Here is a 20,013-nt window from a genome sequence, read left to right as displayed (position 1 = left end):
TTATAACGGGCCATGTCTCAACAGACTAAGAAGTTATTTCAGTGACCTTTAATAACATTTTGTTTATCCTGAGGACCGAAAGTAAATGAAAATGTGAACAAACCTTAGCTGTAATAAGATGGCGACCACCGGCTCCAGGGACGACCCGCTGATGTAGGCATGTTACCCAGCCTGACACAAAATATTTGTAGGCATCCAAACTCTTATACGCTTTCAGATCAATACCTGTGTATGGCGATGGGTTTTTAACGACATAGGTATACAGATCATGTGGGCCGAAGTCAGGTAAAGACGAGGGCTTCGTGTACTTCCGTACGTCAGTGAACAATCCTGGTGGAAGCAGGTAAACGTCGTTCTCTAAGCCTGCTAACCTCAATTTTTGCAAATACCTCTCCCTCTGCTCGCCCTGTAAATGCCCTACGTCGCTGGATAGTGAAGGTGTTTTCTGCATCTCGCTCCTTTTTCTTTTATGTTTTTCGTTTGTCGCCTTCCTTGCATTCAAACTGATTCGAGCCGTGACGTCCAAAATGGCAGCCTAACGATGCATCACATGACTTGGTCACGTGGGTGAAAAACCTCAATACTCCTGCAAATGATTTCCAAAGCATCGTAAATGAGGCCCTTTTTATTATACGTATGTGGTTGGCGATCAAGAACAATGTTTACGGAACTTTATTACACTGTTGCAACTAACTACGAGTGGGTGGTCCAGTATCTCGAGACCTTCCAGTTGAAGAGGAGACCATTCAGACCCAGCTCCACAGAAGAAGCAGTGAGGAGCACTATACCTACACAAATGTACCTTGGAAGATCTACCTGAGAAAAGAGGTAAGGTCTTTGTGTGTGTGTGTGTGTGTGTGTGTGTGTAAGAGAGTAATATTCCAAATACTCTGTTCAGTAGTGTAGTGTCATGTTGTTTGGCTTGTTAGGTTTTCTATCCCAAGGACAGCTTTAACCATCCACTGGTGTTAGATCTCCTGTTCAAGCAGGTCTGTGCTTTTATTTCATGTATGTGTCTTATTTTTCCAAATCACCTAGATGGATAATTTTTCCTGCTGATGTACTTTCCATTTTAACAGTAGATTCTATTTCAGATCGTCCACGACACGTTCTCAGAGGCTTGCATTCGGATCACAAAGGAGGAGAGACAGAAAATGAAATCCCTTTTTGGTATGCCGCAGAAATCAAATACGGATTATAATAAGGAACCTAGTCTTTACGTTATTAATTCTACACCCTGGTGTATTTTTATACTTTAATAGCTGAGCACAACATTGATGCGGGTGCTACAACACAAGACGAGAATGTGAAAAAAAAGGTTGTTATTGCAGCAAGGGACACCTGGGAGATCTACTTCTCTCGTCTTTTCCCAGCATCTGTAAGGAACTCCTGTCACCTCTCCATCTCTTATTTCCTATTCAAAATCTTGGATTTCTCTAAATGGAGAGCTTTTGTCTGTGTGTGTGTGTTACAGGGCAGTGTGGGCACTGGTGTCCAGGTGCTTTCTGTATCGCACAGGGGAATTAAACTGCTAAAGATGGTGAGGAGCAGCGCTTTGGCCCCAGATTACTTCAGAGTTTTAAGACCTTACAGGTACGTTGCAGAAGAAGATAATATTTACCGGCCATCAAAAAATATTCTGGTTACACCGATGTGTGATTGTGTATGTTTGCTTCCACATACAGCTATACAGATATCATGTTTGTCACCATTCCTTCGAAGAACATGCTGGAGTTCAACCTCACCAATGAGAAACTGATTCTCTTCTCAGCCAAAGCTCCCCATGTCAAGACCATGATTGACTACTTCATCACAGAGTTGAAGAAGGTAAGCTTTCTCTTCTCACCTGCACTGGGTTCAGGGCAGAAAATGGTAGCTTTGTGGAGTAATCATATTCTTTTTTGCTCTAGGACTCAGACTATGTGGTTGCTGTGCGTAATTACGTTACAGATGACAGAACAGTGCTGAGTTTCCACAAAGGGGACATTATACGCTTGCAGAAAATGGAGGGGCTGGAGGAAGGTGAGGCAGTTTATGATCCAGTCTTTCACACATCATATGGAAAACACAGTTTTGCTGTGTGTGAGGTCTATGCAGCATCTAAACACTTCAAAGGTCTTAAGATTGCTTCATGGGGGCGTCGTGGCTCAGGTGGATAAGGCGCCATACCATAAATCCGGGGACCCGGGTTCGATTCTGATCCGAGGTCATTTCCCGATCCCTCCCCGTCTCTCTCTCTCTCCCACTCATTTCCTGTCTCTACACTGTCCTATCCAATAAAGGTGAAAAAAGCCCCCCCCCCCGCCCCCCCCCCCCAAAAAAAAAGATTGCTTCATAAATGAGATGTTGCCCAGTTGTTGCCTGGTAAACTGACTAACAGTGATGCTGTTTGGATGTTTATTTGAGACATTGTTTCACATCAAATCACTTTGGCTGTTCTGTAGGTCACTGCTATGGTTGCATAGTGAAAAAGAAGGTCATGCTTCTTGAGGAGATAAAACGAGACACATCTGACTTTGGTGGGTCGGTGTACACTGTGTGCATGGAGTGCAGCTGTTCAGCTTCTAGTTTTCCACTTTGCCATCTTTCTGTCTCTTCTTTTGTAGATAACTCCGTAATTACATGACTGAAATACTATTTTTGTTCCTTTGGCATGGTGCGGCATGGTGGTGTTAGCACTGTCGCCTCACAGCAAGAAGGTTCTGGGTTCAAGTCCAGTGGCCGACGGGTCTTTCTGTGTGGAGTTTGCATGTTCTCCCCGTGTCTGCGTGAGTTTCCTCCGGGTGCTCTGGTTTTACCCACAGTTCAAAGACATGTGGTTAGGTTAACATGGGGCAGCCTTGGGCTGAAGTGCCCTTGAGCAAGGCACCTAACCCCCAGCTGCTCCCTGGGTGCTGTAGCATAGCTGCCCACTGCTCTGGGTATATATATATGTGTGTGTGTGTGTGCGCGCGCGCATGTGCTCACTGCTTAAGATGGGTCAAATGCAGAGGAAGAATTTCACAGTGCTTGAGTGTGCATGTGACAAATAAAGGCTTCCTCTTCTTCTTCTTAGGAATCATAATGGGTCTCTCAGTGTATTTTCCCAGTAGTTGATTATATAATACACATTTCTATACAATTCCTTTGTATTACCTCAAGGCTGGAAATTTGGAGCGGTACACGGTCGTGCAGGGGTTTTCCCTGTGGAGTACGTCCAGCCAGTGGCTGCGCCAGACTTTATCAACCTCCCTGTGGACAAGAAAGATGAGCCCAAGAATAAGCAGGGTCACGTGGCAGTTTCTGGCACCGTAGCCGTAGCTGTAGGTTCCACCGTTGCAGCCCATGAGCTCGACCGCTCCATTGAAGTATGTTTTGCTGACATGAAAACATCTCATCTAGCAATACTGTATTTGGCAGCATTTTCTGCTTACTCTAGTCTACACCAATTCTATATACAGTATAACCTCTCACTGTTTAACATTTCATGAAGATATAGATCTTATAAACCGAATAAATATTGAAGTGTTGGACTCGTGTAGCAGGACTGTACATGTACATAAACCAGAAAAGTACTAAATATTGTATGGAACAATTGAAAAGCAGTATTCCTGCTTCTATGAAACTTTGGGTCGAGTTATATCAAACAATCTCCCTCCATCTATACTGATCCTGTTAAAAAATATTACTCTGTCTCCCCTCTAGGTGGCTTCACTGGTCAGTGATTATACTGAGGCCCATACAGACTACAATAACATGGAGATTGATGAGAGGATTCTGCAGGATAGCCAATACAACATGGTGGAGTTTGCCAAGAAATATTTCAGAGAGGCCCATAGGAAGACCAGGTCAGTGTTTTCCTTTAACTTTGGAACATATGTGTGAATGTAGACAGAAGAAACGGTATAGTAGACTCTCATGGCTTGTGAAAAAAGTATTTTTTTTTACTTAAATAAGTTACTTTTCCAGTGATTCCCAAAGGTCAAAGAAGGGGAAGGAAACCAAGGAATCATCAGATATGGTGAAATTTTCCAAGGTATAATCATACAGCTGGTGTACTATATAGAAATGCTTCCTTAGTTATTGTGTTAAAGACTCTGACTGAAAAGTTGGATTCTGGGCAAAATGTTCTATTTCTATTGCTGTTGGAGTTTTGAGATGTTTCGCTGCTGCACACACCGTGTAAATGTTTTGCCGAGATAAAAAGTGTCCTGCATTTTACGATTCTGGAGATTGCCGACGCAAGTGAGCAACAGTATTACATGACCACCATGGAGCATGTTTGACCTACTTTTAACCAAAACAAGTCGGTGTGGGCAAACATGGCAGACTCCGCTCTGCTGCCAGCAAAAAGCCAGCGGCAAAGCAAAGCCTGCCTAGTGAGTGCAACTGCAAGATAGAGCAAGGTTAGATGGCGTGCCATTTTTCTGGACAGATAACTAAATCATTCTAGTTAATGCTTAGTTATCTTAGCCTTAGGATGCATGGGCTCAACTCCACGGAAGCAAGTATGGAGTTATAGACCTAATGTTTTGATCTTACAGAGAAAGAAACAAGAACACAAAAGCAGTAACAGAGGAAAGATATATTTGTCTTTTATTTCACAGATCTACTTGTGAATGTCAACCACAAATTACATCCCTGCGACTCAAAACTCTCCGAGGTCGATGCAGAGTCATGATGTTTTCCGTGCGTCGCCATGTTAGTGTGACCCGGTTCCATAGTTATGCTAATTAGTTAAAGCGTCTCGCTTTCGGCCACACTGTTTACCTCAAAAGGGAGGAAAAAGGTCCCAAAATGGAGGAACGTTACCCTCGGCACATCAAAATTATCACATCTCATCCGCGTAATATTGTTCTTGTAAGACATAGGAGATTATCTTGCACAATAAAATAATTTGAAAATTTCAGATGACTTTGCAGTCAGCAGCTTTAAATATATTTATGTTAGAAGAACATTTTCATTTATGATTATTTGTACTCCCCATCAGTTATTGTATTTGGTGTGTTAAACAGTCTCCTATCCAAGAGTCCTTGATTGAGTTTACTGATGAAAACATGAACAAGATTGCTGCAGACATTTTCTTGGGTAAGCGAGAGACTTTCATATTTTTAATCTTCGTCATTATGAAAGTGCCTGCATTTATAAATTAACTTTCTGTGCATGGAGTCATTAAGAGGTCATCACTTGCAAATTAAATTGGATTGAATAAAATGTTTCTTAATCATTATGAAAGGTGTTCATCAAGTTTTGCATTTTAATGTTTGTGCATTTAGACAAACTCTGACACTGTATTCTAAATCGTAATTAAAAGCTAAATTACACTATAATTCTTTGTTTAACATATCAGGAAAAATATTTGGATCAGACACATATATGCCTTTCTATGTGTAACTGTGCTTTTTCCAGCTATAATGAAGTTCATGGGAGACTACCCAATCAAAGGCCAAACTGAGCAAGATATCATCAGCACCATCCTAAGGGTACTCAAGTAATCCTATTAGAATTTTTGTTAATAACCTATAAATAAAGAGACACAATGTCTCATTTAATATAAGTTACATTTCTGTTGTAGCTTACTGGCGAGTATGGTTTACTGAGGGATGAAGCGTACTGCCAGGTCCTCAAGCAGATCACTGAAAACACCAGTTCCAAAACGTATCATCTTACATTTCCCTGTTTTATAATATATAATGAATGTAATGCGCCTGGTAATACTGACATTAGAAATCTTCTGTTTTGCTGTGTTGCTCAGAGACAGTTGTCAAAGAGGCTGGAGGATCCTATACATCCTTACAGCATACTACCGATGTTCAGAAGTACTGAAGCCCTACCTACTGAAATACCTTCAAGATGCCTGTGCAGGTCCAGGGGTGCAATACCAAGGTCCAGTACTCTTATAGCCTAAGCATGAGCATGTACAGATCTTAGAAAATTGCATTAATTTGATTAAAGTCCTTGATTTTTCCAGGCATTGCCAAAGCATGCGAACAGAACTTAAGGAAGACGTTCCAATATGGTGGCCGCATTAAATACCCTAACACCATGGAACTAAAGGCTATGATGGTAAGTATTTTATACATTTAATAATTAATAAGCATTGGTGTTGTAGCTTTCCTTACTTAGATCCTTTCATGTTCTTGATCACTCTAGGCCAGCAGGAGCTCCAAACGGCAGCTATTCCTTCTCCCTGGTGGAATTGAGCGTCATCTGAAAATTAAGACCTGCTCAGTGAGTTGTCCTTTTCACATTATTTGAAATTTCCATTGTAATCAAGTTGCTTGGTTGAGAAGGACTGTCATATGTAGGTTGTTCTGGATGCCATTGAAGAGCTATGCTATGAGATGGGTCTGCACAGCATGGAGGGAATGGATGAATATGCCATATTTGTTGTCACAAACAGAGGTGAGAATGTATTCACCAGTGGACATCACTGGAACAATGGATTTTACTGACCAAATGGGTGAAGACAGTGTGGGCCATTTGATTGATAACAGTAACCTGTCAATCTATAGGCCAGAATGTTCAGCCACTGAGCAAAAGAGAGTACATTTTGGATGTGACTACAGAAGCAGAGCCTATTGATAGCAATTACAGCCTGTGGTTTAGAAGAGTGATCTGGAATCAGCCACTAAAATTCGATAATGAGCTTGGAGTCACCATGCATTATAATCAGGTACTGGATATGTCAAACCGCACTGGTTTTCATAAATAAAGCAACATTGGTATTTTTTTATTAATGTTTGTCTGTTTCACATCTTTAAATTTGTTCTGCAGGTTACCCCAGATTACTTAAAAGCCCTTCTGAATATTGTGCCACAGGGCAAGCTTAGTGAACAGCAGCTTCAGCAGGTGTCAAAACTAGCTGCCCTGCAACATCGCGCCAAGGACACCCTCTCTCTTCCTAACCTGTAATCCTACACCCACTAACACTAATCTGTACAACACATTACAGCGTCCTGTCAGTGCAAAACAAACCGAAACCGCAACCACAGCAGCAAAACCAAAACCACAAATTCAAAAACACATTAATATTAAGTCAAACTGTAAAGATTGAACATTACGTTTATTGGTAATTGTACTCAGTGTATAAATATCACAAAAGAAATTAGTCTATTACCTAGTTACCCGGTCAACACAATTTCATATGAAGGTACTGTTGTCATTAAAGCGAGGAGTGATTTCTTTCTTCTAAACCCCAGCTTCATTTAGGCGAGGTTTTTTTTTTTAGCATTATTAAAGCAGTAGACAGCATATCTAAAATAATCACATCAATGCCCTTGATAAAAATAAACACAAATAAAAAGCATTAGGAGACTCATTGTACTATTTCCCCATCGCAGTAAACATCCTCCATGATCCTTCAGGTTGACATGAGCTGTTTGCTGATGTGTTTTTGGTTTTGAAGTTGTGCTTTGCATTTATGGGCCATCATAACACTTCACACTTTTATAGATAGTCAGTCTCTCTCTCTCTCTCTCTCTCTCTCTCTCTCTCTCTCTCTCTCTGTGTGTGTGCAGTTATAATGAAATATATTAATTTACTCTATCCACATTCACTGGATATGAGCAATCGTGCGCTCTGATTGGCGACTCTACTACTAGGCTATCAGCTCATATACTGTGAGTAGAGAAAAAACAAAATGGCAGCGCATATTGCTGAACCAAACAAGAAATAACTAAAAGAATATAACCCCCCTGCTCCTGTTCCACACTTCAGCCCAGTCAGTGGCAGTAATGCACCTTTAAGTTGATTTGCCAATCGCCAAAAAAAAAACCTAAAGAAGAAGAAGAAAACCCCCAAAAATACAAACAAAGCAACAAAAATATGGAATAAAAGTATTTGATGGTAAAAACATATCTTTTTTATTTTTCAGTAATTATTATTATAGCATTTTCCACAAAATGATACTGTCATTTCACCGGTTTGTTTACATTCTAAGGCTACGTTCACACTGCAGGCTGAAGTGACTCAAATCCGATCTTTTCGCCCACATGTGACCTGTATCCGATCTTTTATTGACAATATGAACGACACAGATCCGATTTTTTTCAAATCCGACCCAGGCCGTTTGGATATGTGGTCCTAATTCCGATTCCTATCTGCTCTTTTCATATGCGACTTCAGTCTGAACCGCCAGGTCGCATTCATCCGACTTACACGTCATCAACAAGCCACAAACGTCACTATTCTGCGCTGAAGTAGGCGGCGGGTCTCTCAAAAAAAGTTACAACATGGCGCATATGACATCAATGCGAGGGACGCTTCGGGCTGTGAAGGTTCTGAATCTTCTCAATGGAAGGACGCAGAGGTTAGGGAGCTGATTTCCATTTGGGGGGATGCAGCTATTCAAGCTAGATTGGATGGGTCATACCGCAACCGGGCGGTTTTACTTCCGTAAACACTGGCCATGCTCACTGCGTGTGACGTCGTCGTATCCTGCAATGCGCATGCGGAACACTTTTAGGTCGCTTTTCGTTCATACTGAGGATCACATACAAGTCGCATATATTTGTGAATGTGAACGACCTCACAAAAAAAATCGGATTTCACAAAAAAATCGGAATTGAGCATTAAGCCTTGCAGTGTGAATGTAGCGTAAGTGTAAAGGATTTTGTTGGACGTTTTGTATGGAGTTTTTATTTATTGAGTTTGCAAAAAATAAAAAATGCTCTGTTTCTCAAAATCCAGTGAATCTGAATATAATAAAACAGTTATTCCACTCAATCTCGTTATACATGGCTTATAGCCAACTTGGCGCTACGTGCTTCGTCAGCTATCAGCTCATGTACGACTCGATTTCATGGAATAACTGTTAAATATTACATAGACATGAGTGTTTTACTGGGAAATATACCACTCGTATTTTTCATACAAACTACACCCGGGACATTGAGAACTACAATCGTGACATATTTTTCAATATCCTCACTCGTGAGGAAATTGATTAATTGTTTTGATAAATTTGCATAGTTTTTGTTTGTGAATGTGTCGATATAATAAAAAGAAAATCACATGTTGGCGTGGATATGGCATTTATCTCCTTGTGTTGAAAAACTTGTATTTTTCGTATGAAATACATCGCGGGTCTGATCTGAGTGACATATTTAAATAATATTGGCTGGCTTTGAGTGGTCTATCAGATATATTCCATTCAGCTAGCATGACATTGAACAAGTCGAAGACAAAAGTGTCCTGTATGTATAATAATTCCTGATATTTCACTCCAGTGATGTCCCTCCCAGTGTTTTCCTGCTGACTAGACACGCGTTGTCAAAATGGAGAACTGGTTCAAAATTAAAATTTATTGATTAACTTGTGTATTTTTTGTGGAGGGGCGGCACGGTGGTGTAGTGGTTAGCGCTGTCGCCTCACAGCAAGAAGGTCCGGGTTTGAGCCCCGTGGCCGGTGAGGGCCTTTCTGTGCGGAGTTTGCATGTTCTCCCCGTGTCCGCGTGGGTTTCCTCCGGGTGCTCCGGTTTCCCCCACAGTCCAAAGACATGCAGGTTAGGTTAACTGGTGACTCTAAATTGAGCGTAGGTGTGAATGTGAGTGTGAATGGTTGTCTGTGTCTGTGTCAGCCCTGCGATGACCTGGTGACTTGTCCAGGGTGTACCCCGCCTTTCGCCCGTAGTCAGCTGGGATAGGCTCCAGCTTGCCTGCGACCCTGTAGAACAGGATAAAGCGGCTACAGATAATGAGATGAGATTTTTTGTGGATGTGTCCATAGAATATAAAGAACATTACACAGTAGCATGAAGATATGAAGTTTTTCTCGTGTTGAAAAATATTTCACAAGTGAGTGACCCCTCGAAGATAAACTTCATATCTGCGCACCACTGTATAATATCCTATATATATTACACTGAGAAACAATGTCTATCATCTCTCTATGCTGTTAAAGCCGTGAGGTCCAGGACTGCATCCCTGTCCTTCTGTATGGACTACAGTTTTCCCAGCAATGGCTGAACATGGTGACCCAGAACATGCAGCAAGTCCAAGCACTGAGCCCACATCAGGCCAGAGCCCAATTCCTGGGTGAGGAGCTTACTTAACCGAATATTCATATACAGAATTACTACAGCATTTGCCATCGAGAGCATTAACTAGTGTATGTAGATAAGAGATCATGAATGAGTGTTCAACATGTACAGTACTGATAAACACTTTGTGACTTTGTGACTGTAGGGCTTGTAAGCGTTTTCCCCATGTTTGGTTCCTCATTCTTCTACATACAAAGCAGCAGTAACAGCTCTGTAGACTGCCCTTGCATATTAGCTGTCAATCAAAATGGCCTAAACTTTCTAAACAAAGACACACATGTAAGTAAATGTACAAGATTTTGATTTATAAACAAATAGACCTATTAGTGTAAAATCGATAGATAGATAGATAGATAGATAGATAGATAGATAGATAGATAGATAGATAGATAGATAGATAGATAGATAGATAGATAGATAGATAGATAGATAGATAGATAGATAGATATAAAATTCAGAAATGAATGCTCTCCTGTTTTCCAGGAGCTGATGGTGAAGTTTCCACTGAAAGAGGTGCAGTCCACACGGACACAGAGGCCTGTAGCTGGTTCCAGTTACCCTTATGTAGAGATAATGCTGGGGGATCTAACATCTCAGCGCATCACACAACTACAAGTAGACCAGGTATGACATGTTGACTTTTGAAAGTTACTACATGAGAAAACATAAATCGGGGAATGGATTCTATGGAAATGAATAAGCATTTTTTCCCCAGATGGTTTACTGAGTACTGAAAGATGCTTGTACGTGTGACCTTGTAGAGTCTGGAGCTGTGCCGTGTTATCGCCATGCACATGGACAACATGCTGTCCGTGCGAGAGAAGAGACTGACTCTGCCTCCCAGCGAGATCACGCTTCTTTAATATGCCTTCAAACAGCATGTCAATCTATTCCCTGTCTCATCAAAGTGTCATACAAGCTTTTCTTTCATATAACATCCTAATATGTTTTGTTAGCATACTACATCCAACTGGAATTCGACCAAAGTTAACCTCATCATTACAATGTTCAAGGTTCATTAACTAAAACCTCCTAGGAAAAAAATCCACAAAGCTTTGTTTCATGCTACTTGGAAACGAGAACATTTGTCGTAGAACCTACCTAGCACCTTTTTTTGTTCTAAGTGTATACTTTGTGGCTGAACATGATTCCATGGTTTTAAATATCAAGACTACCTCTCAAGATGTTGAAGAAATTCATTTCAAGGACTGTGATGTAACTTTGTCAAGGTCTAAAGGCTAGCACAAACTGAATATGAATGTAATTTTCTTAAGTATGCCATTTTTCTACTGCTGGATTGTGTTCAACATTATTTGCACTTTACTGTGCGGTTAACATGTACATAAAGTAATGCATGCATTCGTGTGCGTTTTAAAAAGACTGTTTCTAAAAAAAAATCCAGAGGTGTATAGGACCATTCTAGTATTAAAATGTTTACAAGCAGGGGTAAAACTGGGCAGGAACTCTCAGGAGCAGAGCTCAGGTACCTTTAGTTTATGTGAATGACAAGTGGAGCTCAGCTTCTGTGTTATGATTTATAATTTCCATCAAATTAAATCATGGCATATTAGTGATATTAATGATCATGTAATACATTTTCAAACTGCTTTATATTATAGAGAAATGCTTTCATTTCAAACTTCCATCCATCCAGCCATTATCTGTAGCCGTTTATCCTGTACAGGGTCGCAGGCAAGCTGGAGCCTATCCCAGCAGACTATGGGCGAGAGGTGGGGTACACCCTGGACAAGTCACCAGGTCATCACAGGGCTGGCACAGAGACAAACAACCATTCACACCTACGGTCAATTTAGAGCCACCAATTAACCTAACCTGCATGTCTTTGGACTGTGGGGGAAACTGGAGCACCCGGAGGAAACCCACACAGACACGGGGAGAACATGCAAACTCCGCACAGAAAGGCCCCTGTTGGCCACTGGGCTCAAACCCAGAACCTTCTTGCTGTGAAGCGACAGTGCTAACCACGACACAACCGTGCGACCCATTTCAAACTTGCCGAAAGCAATTATTAACTGCTTTTGATTATTTGATATTTGATTTTTAAAGAAAGTGTTAATTTTGTTAATTTTGCCTCAATTTATCATTTATCAAAACGATAAATGATTTAACTTCTGATTACAAGCCATCAAACTCTAAATTAATTTCTGTGATATTGTAAATTTATATTGAAAATTAAAGAATTTTGATGGGCGGCACGGTGGTGTAGTGGTTAGCGCTGTCGCCTCACAGCAAGAAGGTCCTGGGTTCGAGCCCCGGGGCCGGCGAGGGCCTTTCTGTGCGGAGTTTGCATGTTCTCCCCGTGTCCGCGTGGGTTTCCTCCGGGTGCTCCGGTTTCCCCCACAGTCCAAAGACAGGCAGGTTAGGTTAACTGGTGACTCTAAATTGACCGTAGGTGTGAGTGTGAATGGTTGTCTGTGTCTATGTGTCAGCCCTGTGATGACCTGGCGACTTGTCCAGGGTGTACCCTGCCTTTTGCCCATAGTCAGCTGGGATAGGCTCCAGCTTGCCTGCGACCCTGTAGAAGGATAAAGCGGCTAGAGATAATGAGATGAGATGAGAATTTTGATGCCACCAGGTTTAGAGGAAAGATGTTATTAAAGCAGTGGTTCTCAATGTGTGGTCCAAGGATTCCCCAGGGATCTATGATTTAAAAAAAAAAAATTAGAGTGGTGGAACTCACAATTATCGAAGTTATATTACATTATAACTATTATTGATTTCTTAGCTTCATTAGCCTGTTTGACTGTTCATGTGAATAAAATGGGATTTTTCCAAACCTCAGCGATGGACTTTTGTCCCATCCATGGTCTATTCACCTTATGCTCAGTATTCCTGGGATAAACTTCAGATCCACTGTGACCCTGATCGGAATCAATGGGTAACTGAAAGTTAGTAAGTCAGTAATCCAAATTTCAATAACTCAAACACAAGTAGACCTATAAATAATTTCAACTTGAATGGTGGAAAATTCAACAATAAAACGTTCTTTTCCTCCAATAACTAGTTCCTACAACTGTTTTTTGTTCGTTTGTTTTTTCCCCACAGCAAATCCAAAGACCAAAGCTGGCTTATACCTGGTATGGTTTTCACCCTAACAAACAAAAATCTCACATCATTAAAACATTATTTAATACTTCAGAGTATGAGCACTGCTATGACACTCATCTAAAAACAAAGCACATTTATGTTTATGGTGTTTTGCAGATGCCTTTATCCAGAGCGACTTACAGAATTGCTTTGAAGTCTCTATCAGTAAATTCATCCTGATACAGGTTCACTAGGTCAGGGACTAAGAATACCGTCAGTCGAAAACCTCTGTTGTGGAGGTAATATAGTAAGAAAAGCACACAGACAACATGCAATACTTTATCCAGCTGTGGCTTCTTAGGGAACTATTTTCACTGGTAGAGCAAAAATAAAAATAATATTTGGTCATACTGTGTCTAAAATGTGAGTTAAAATTCCACTTCCTAGTCTGAAACAGTTACTACAGTAGTGTTAGCAACATCATCAGCAGACATGGCAAATGATGATACATTTTTCATGAATATAACTTTTAACTTAAATATGGAAGCTTGTCTAATAAAGATGAGAAGATGCCAATTTCACAAGAAGCACTTTAGAGGGAATATACAAATCGATGTGAGCCAGCTAGCCACCAAGCCATAATATAGATATATAAGCACTGCCTAAAAGCGGAGCTCCTGATGAGTGTGTGAGCAAAATATTTGCAAGGGCACAAAATCAACCTGAAAAGAATAATAATATTATAGCATATTAATCACTGAATTGTGTAGTGTACATTACAGGCCATTCAGCAGGTGCTCTTATCCAGAGCAATGTACAACATACCCAGAGCAGCCTGGGGAGCAGTTGGGGGTTGGATGCCTTGCTCAAGGGCACTTCAACCATTCCTGCTGGTCTAAGGAATTGAACCAGTGACCTTTTGATCCCAAAGCTGCTTCTCTAACCATTAGGCCAGGGGTTCTCAACCTTTTGCAACCTGGGCCCCACCAAAGCTGGTTCATTGCAGTTGGGGGCCCCTCTTCTCGCCCCGCCCCCATCCCCCCCCCCCCCAAACACACTCACCCGCAGTGATGCCACCCGACCTACAGCACCTTATATCGACCGATAGATAGATAGATAGATAGATAGATAGATAGCCCTGGGCTAGATTATTATCATTATTATTATTATTAGTAGTAGTAGTAGCAGTAGCAGCAGTAGTAGCATTATCCATAGTAGACTAGCAGTAAGAAAACAACAAAAACAACAAATTATTTGGGTAGAGCTGAAATGGGGAAAGCAAAAATACAGTGTGGGGTAGTAGTCTTTAAAAAGACTGTTTGGGTTTTGCGCTGTATCGATGGATTGATGATCGTAGACTAGCGAGAGTCGGCACGAGTTAACTCGGCAAGAAACCAGACTAGTGTGTGTGTGGCAAGCACTCACATGGTGGCCACGGTATGCAGACTCACTCACGTGACGTTGCGTCATGTTCGCGTCACGGGCTTAAAATAACCTACACACAAGATTTTATGATAGATTGATGATAGATTTTATAATAGTATTGATTTGTATGTAATAGTCCAATGTCCTGCATTTTGACATGGGTAAATGTGTTGCATCTGCTTAGCTACTATAGCCTGTTAGCCCCAGATTTTTTTTTTCCTCCATACATGAAGCCTACTCGCGACCCCCCTGGAGTACCTCCGCGCCCCACCAGGGGGGCGCGCCCCCCCGGTTGAGAACCAATGCATTAGGCCATGGCTTCCCATAGTGTAGTGTATTTCATGTCAGTAAATTGCTACATTGTCTTGTGATAGTGATGCCAATAATGAGATACACATTGTAGTTACAATACATATTTATTCCTTTGACACCGTATGCCATGTGCCAGAAACAACACCACAGCATTTATTATGGTGTGACTTTTCTGGATGCCTGGTGGACAGCAGTGTACCAGTGCTTCCCCTTTACTTCATTACTGTATCGTTACGATCGAATATCAAACTTGATATGTCACACAGTGTCTGGTTACATCTGTCACATCCACGTGCATTGGCTCTCGGAGTGCATAGCCGCAGATTGCAAAGCGCATGTCATTAGGACTAATTACCATGCATCTGTTCCTGAGTAGAGCACAATCACAGCGCATACATATAAGGACTCTCAGTAACACACAGACTTTGTGAAAACCTTGCATTTTGTATCACTTTTCTGGTTTTGACCCTACTTGTATTTTTGGACTGTGAGTATTGTATTACCTCTGATATCCTGTCTGTGACTCACTCAATGACTGCCTGTTTTTCAACTCTGCCTGTGTCTATGTTTTGGATCTGTTTGCTAGCGTGCTTTCAGTAAAACTCTTCCTGCACTTACAGTTAGGTCCATAAATATTTGGACAGAGACAACATTTTTCTAATTTTGGTTCTGTACATTACCACAATGAATTTTGAACAAAACAATTCAGATGCAGTTGAAGTTCAGACTTTCAGCTTTAATTCAGTGGGTTGAACAAAATGATTGCATAAAAATGTGAGGAACTAAAGCATTTTTTAAAAAAACACAATCCCTTCATTTCAGGGGCTCAAAAGTAATTGGACAAATTAAATAATTGTAAATAAAATACTCATTTCTAATACTTGGTTGAAAACCCTTTGTTGGCAATGACTGCCTGAAGTCTTGAACTCATGGACATCACCAGACGCTGTGTTTCCTCCTTTTTAATGCTCTGCCAGGCCTTTACTGCAGCGGTTTTCAGTTGCTGTCTGTTTGTGGGCCTTTCTGTCTGAAGTTTAGTCTTTAACAAGTGAAATGCGTGCTCAATTGGGTTGAGATCAGGTGACTGACTTGGCCATTCAAGAATATTCCACTTCTTTGCTTTAATAAACTCCTGGGTTGCTTTGGCTTTATGTTTTGGGTCATTGTCCATCTGTATTATGAAATGCCGACCAATCAGTTTGGCTACATTTGCCTGGATTTGAGCACACAGTATGTCTCTGAATACCTCAGAATTCATCCGGCTGCTTCTGTCCTGTGTCACATCATCAATAAACACTAGTGACCCAGTGCCACTGGCAGCCATGCATGCCCAAGCCATCACACTGTCTCCGCCGTGTTTTACTGATGATGTGGTATGCTTTGGATCATGAGCTGTACCATGCCTTTGCCATACTTTTTTCTTTCCATCATTCTGGTCGAGGTTGATCTTGGTTTCATCTGTCCAAAGAATGTTCTTCCAGAACTGTGCTGGCTTTTTTAGATGTTTTTTAGCAAAGTCCAATCTAGCCTTTTTATTCTTGAGGCTTATGAGTGGCTTGCACCGTGCAGTGAACCCTCTGTATTTACTTTCATGCAGTCTTCTCTTTATGGTAGATTTGGATATTGATACGCCTACCTCCTGGAGAGTGTTGTTCACTTGGTTGGCTGTTGTGAAGGGGTTTCTCTTCACCATGGAAATTATTCTGCGATCATCCACCACTGTTGTCTTCTGTGGGCGTCCAGGTCTTTTTACATTGATGAGTTCACCAGTGCTTTCTTTCTTTCTCAGGATGTACCAAACTGTAGATTTTGCCACTCTTAATATTGTAGCAATTTCTCGGATGTTTTTTTTCTGTTTTCGCAGCTTAAGGATGGCTTGTTTCACCAGCATGGAGAGCTCCTTTGACCCAGTGACATGCGGTGAGGTTTGTGGCTAGTGAAGCACTGACTTTTTCAAAATCAGATTTTCAAATATGCACCAAAATAGGGATAACAGAAAAGGCGGTTTCTTGTAGCACAGCCACACAGCCAATCTTTTCGATTGCACCACTCACTTTGAAACGATCGGGTTATCTTCTGCCCAGTCCTTTGAAGTCATTCCTTTAGCTCCGGCGTCGGCCGTCCATTCTTTATCACGTCCCGTTTTCCTTGAAAGTCCAACTTTGAGAAACATTTCAGTTGAGCTATTACATCCTCCATTGTTGCAGTCAATCGGAACAAGCCAACAACAGTCCAAATTAAACTTTACGTGACGACGTAGAGAAGAAGCAACCACCAAACAAGAATAACTGAGCTCACGTACGCCCTCTGCACTGCGGCAGAGCTACTGCCTGCCTCACCTCATGTCTTTTCAGTGCGGCTTTATGTCAGATTGTTAACACTAAATAAGTGATACACATACGTAGAAAACATTACATATTATAAGGAAAGTGAGGACATATTATACACATGTCTACAATGTATAAAAAACATTTTAATACAGCATTACGTTGGTAGCATACACAGAGTAAGCAAAAGGCACGCACTCAACCCAGTTAACAAGGGATTGCGCAATCTGACGTGAGGCACGGCTTGGTGCTGCCTCACGTCGCTGCATATTCGCTGCAATTGAAAAGGAAATAGGCAAATACGGCGATTTTGATCGCAAAAATGATTGAAATTATTTGAATCATACAGAAATGGCATATATAGCACAGATGATTGGACAAATCTTTATTGTTATCATTATTTACATTCATTACATCTCATGATGGCTGGATGGTGACCGGTGAGGCCCTGTCTCACCTGCCGCCCCTGACCGCACGTCACTGCTTTGACCGCATGTTTTCTTCACAGCAAAATCTTCCAAATGCAAGCACCACACCTCAAATCAACTCCAGGCCTTTTATCTGCTTAATTGAGAATGACATAATGAAGGAATTGCCCACACCTGCCCATGAAATAGCCTTTGAGTCAATTGTCCAATTACTTTTGGTCCCTTTAAAAACAGGGTGGCACATGTTAAGGAGCTGAAACTCCTAAACCCTTCATCCAATTTTAATGTGGATACCCTCAAATGAAAGCTGAAAGTCTGGACTTTATGTCCATTATATAACTATAACTTGAATATGTTTCAGTAAACAGGTAAAAAAACAAAATTTGTGTCAGTGTCCAAATATATATGGACCTAACTGTACATCCGTCTATCACCTTCCATGACAGAAACTGTCAAGTTTCCAACAAGCTAGTGCACTAATAAAACTGCTTTAACTAGTTTTATATGAAACTGTTGTGAATATTTTCCGTAAAATGTATTAGTAAATAATCCCATGTTATTTAAAAAAAAAGCAAATTAAAAATAAGTGCTGGATAAAAACCCATCTATTTTACATAAATAAAGATACAAATTTCATTGTCCAGTGGTTAAGTGTTTATGAGATACGTTGCCTTGCACTTATGGTCAGGTTTCCTGTGGTGGTACACATATGTCGTTTGTACGTACGCATGTATGTTCTATGGTCAAAGCCATCAAAAATCAGGCTGATGCATTACCATATTCTCTTAAGCATGTATGGGGCTCTGCTCTGCACTCTTTGCGTGCATGAGGGGCTCTGCTATCACACTTGCAATCATGTGGTTATACTGAATATCGGCATAGCTATGATTAGCTACAACTCTCAGCCTGCAGCTTCATGCTGACACAAAATCACAGCCGTGTCAATTTTCAGTATAACCTCACACTTGCTTGTGCGATATTGCATAAATCACAATCACAATTGTACAGTTATACCAAATATTGGCACAGCTGTTGTGCTGATATGACAACAGCACTCTTGCTTGTGCGATATTGCTTAAAGCTGATATGGAGAACACGTTATGGGATACAAGATTTAACTCGGATCATCTCATACAAGTGTGACAAGTCATAATCTTAAAATGATGCTGAAAAATATAATAACATCAACTAAAAGCTTATTAAAACTCTCTTTTGATATGAGTTATTCTATTTGGTTGCTAGGGTAGGTCATTTTGGAGAAATCAGCAAGAGTAAGCTAGATTTTCAAAGTATTCAACCAAAAAAACCCCCCAACCCCTCCCTTTAGCCCTTCAGCATTGTTCTCAAAGCCATGCCTCCAAAACATATGAACGCACACCGCCTGATTACTGCTGGAGGACGAGTCGCTGAGAGAGAGACAGAGACAGCACTGAGGAGAGGAGCATAATGCACTGTTGTCATATCGAATTACCTCATGTTTCATTCACATGTAAGAAAACAACTAACATTATTAGCATAATGAATGTAAATAATGAACATGGCTATGGTTAGTACACTTTCAGAAAGTAAAGTACATTCTTGTACCTTTAGGGGTACAACAGTTTGTCACCGGGGCAGTACCCTCTAAAATACTTATTTGCACCCTTTATATACTGTTTGGGAACATGTACTATGTACCTTTTTGACCCTAAAAAGGTACACTCCCTTGAGGTCCAATAATGAGCCTTAGTGTAGATTGTACCTTGGGGGACAGAAATGGACTCCTAATATAACCCTATTTCTTACAGTGTACTTCCATCCATCCATCCATCCATCCATCCATTATCTGTAGCCGCTTATCCTGTTCTACAGGGTCGCAGGCAAGCTGGAGTCTATCCCAGCTGACTGTGGGCGAGAGGTGGGGTACACCCTGGACAAGTCACCAGATCATCGCAGGGCTGACATATAGAAACAAACATATAGAGACATTCACACTCATGTTCACACCTACGGTCAATATAGAGCCACTAATTAACCTAACCTGCATGTCTTTGGACTGTGGGGGAAACCGGAGCACCCGGAGGAAACCCACGCAGACACGGGGAGAACATGCAAACTCCACACAGAAAGGCCCTCGTCAGCCGCTGGGCTCGAACCTTCTTGCTGTGAGGTGACAGTGCTAACCACTACACCACTGTGCTGCCCCACAGTGTACTTGCATCTGTTACCTACCTTGCCAGCTTTAGCAACATAGCCTTGTGGAAGATTCTGGTCATGTGCAGTGAATGCACGGGCAGAGTGTGTGGATACGTAGACAGGCAGGTAGGGTATCCAGTCATTTCATTTAGACCGGACAAAATGATTTGATTGGATGGGCTTTTTACAGCCCTGCGACTACTACAGATGATGGATTTTTTTTCTTTTTAGTGATTTATTCATTGCTATCAGGATATGAAGAGAATTTCAAGAAATA

At 41.2% G+C, this 20,013-nt stretch overlaps 1 protein-coding gene across 1 annotated transcript in view; it reads left to right on the top strand.

Moving 5' to 3' along the window:
* myo15aa (myosin XVAa) overlaps window positions 1-10,968 on the top strand; it is a 48,583-nt gene extending 37,615 nt beyond the window's left edge. The window contains exons 41-64 of the mRNA XM_060943022.1: window positions 713-828; window positions 930-989; window positions 1,095-1,170; window positions 1,263-1,378; window positions 1,475-1,593; window positions 1,686-1,827; window positions 1,911-2,022; window positions 2,445-2,519; window positions 3,142-3,347; window positions 3,685-3,827; window positions 3,949-4,015; window positions 4,995-5,067; window positions 5,389-5,462; window positions 5,555-5,637; window positions 5,735-5,865; window positions 5,951-6,045; window positions 6,133-6,210; window positions 6,288-6,384; window positions 6,495-6,655; window positions 6,757-6,890; window positions 9,883-10,016; window positions 10,167-10,300; window positions 10,505-10,645; window positions 10,783-10,968. Of these exons, the coding sequence (XP_060799005.1) occupies window positions 713-828; window positions 930-989; window positions 1,095-1,170; window positions 1,263-1,378; window positions 1,475-1,593; window positions 1,686-1,827; window positions 1,911-2,022; window positions 2,445-2,519; window positions 3,142-3,347; window positions 3,685-3,827; window positions 3,949-4,015; window positions 4,995-5,067; window positions 5,389-5,462; window positions 5,555-5,637; window positions 5,735-5,865; window positions 5,951-6,045; window positions 6,133-6,210; window positions 6,288-6,384; window positions 6,495-6,655; window positions 6,757-6,890; window positions 9,883-10,016; window positions 10,167-10,300; window positions 10,505-10,645; window positions 10,783-10,884 (2,669 nt within the window). The 3' untranslated portion in view covers window positions 10,885-10,968. The remainder of the gene's footprint in view (window positions 1-712; window positions 829-929; window positions 990-1,094; window positions 1,171-1,262; window positions 1,379-1,474; window positions 1,594-1,685; window positions 1,828-1,910; window positions 2,023-2,444; window positions 2,520-3,141; window positions 3,348-3,684; window positions 3,828-3,948; window positions 4,016-4,994; window positions 5,068-5,388; window positions 5,463-5,554; window positions 5,638-5,734; window positions 5,866-5,950; window positions 6,046-6,132; window positions 6,211-6,287; window positions 6,385-6,494; window positions 6,656-6,756; window positions 6,891-9,882; window positions 10,017-10,166; window positions 10,301-10,504; window positions 10,646-10,782) is intronic.
* Window positions 10,969-20,013: the final 9,045 nt, after the last annotated feature.

The sequence above is a fragment of the Neoarius graeffei genome, chromosome 16 (genome assembly GCF_027579695.1).
Source record: "Neoarius graeffei isolate fNeoGra1 chromosome 16, fNeoGra1.pri, whole genome shotgun sequence".
Classification (NCBI taxonomy): Eukaryota; Metazoa; Chordata; class Actinopteri; order Siluriformes; family Ariidae; genus Neoarius; species Neoarius graeffei.
Note: the sequence above shows the minus strand (reverse complement) of the source record. Positions and strands in the feature narration are given on the sequence as shown.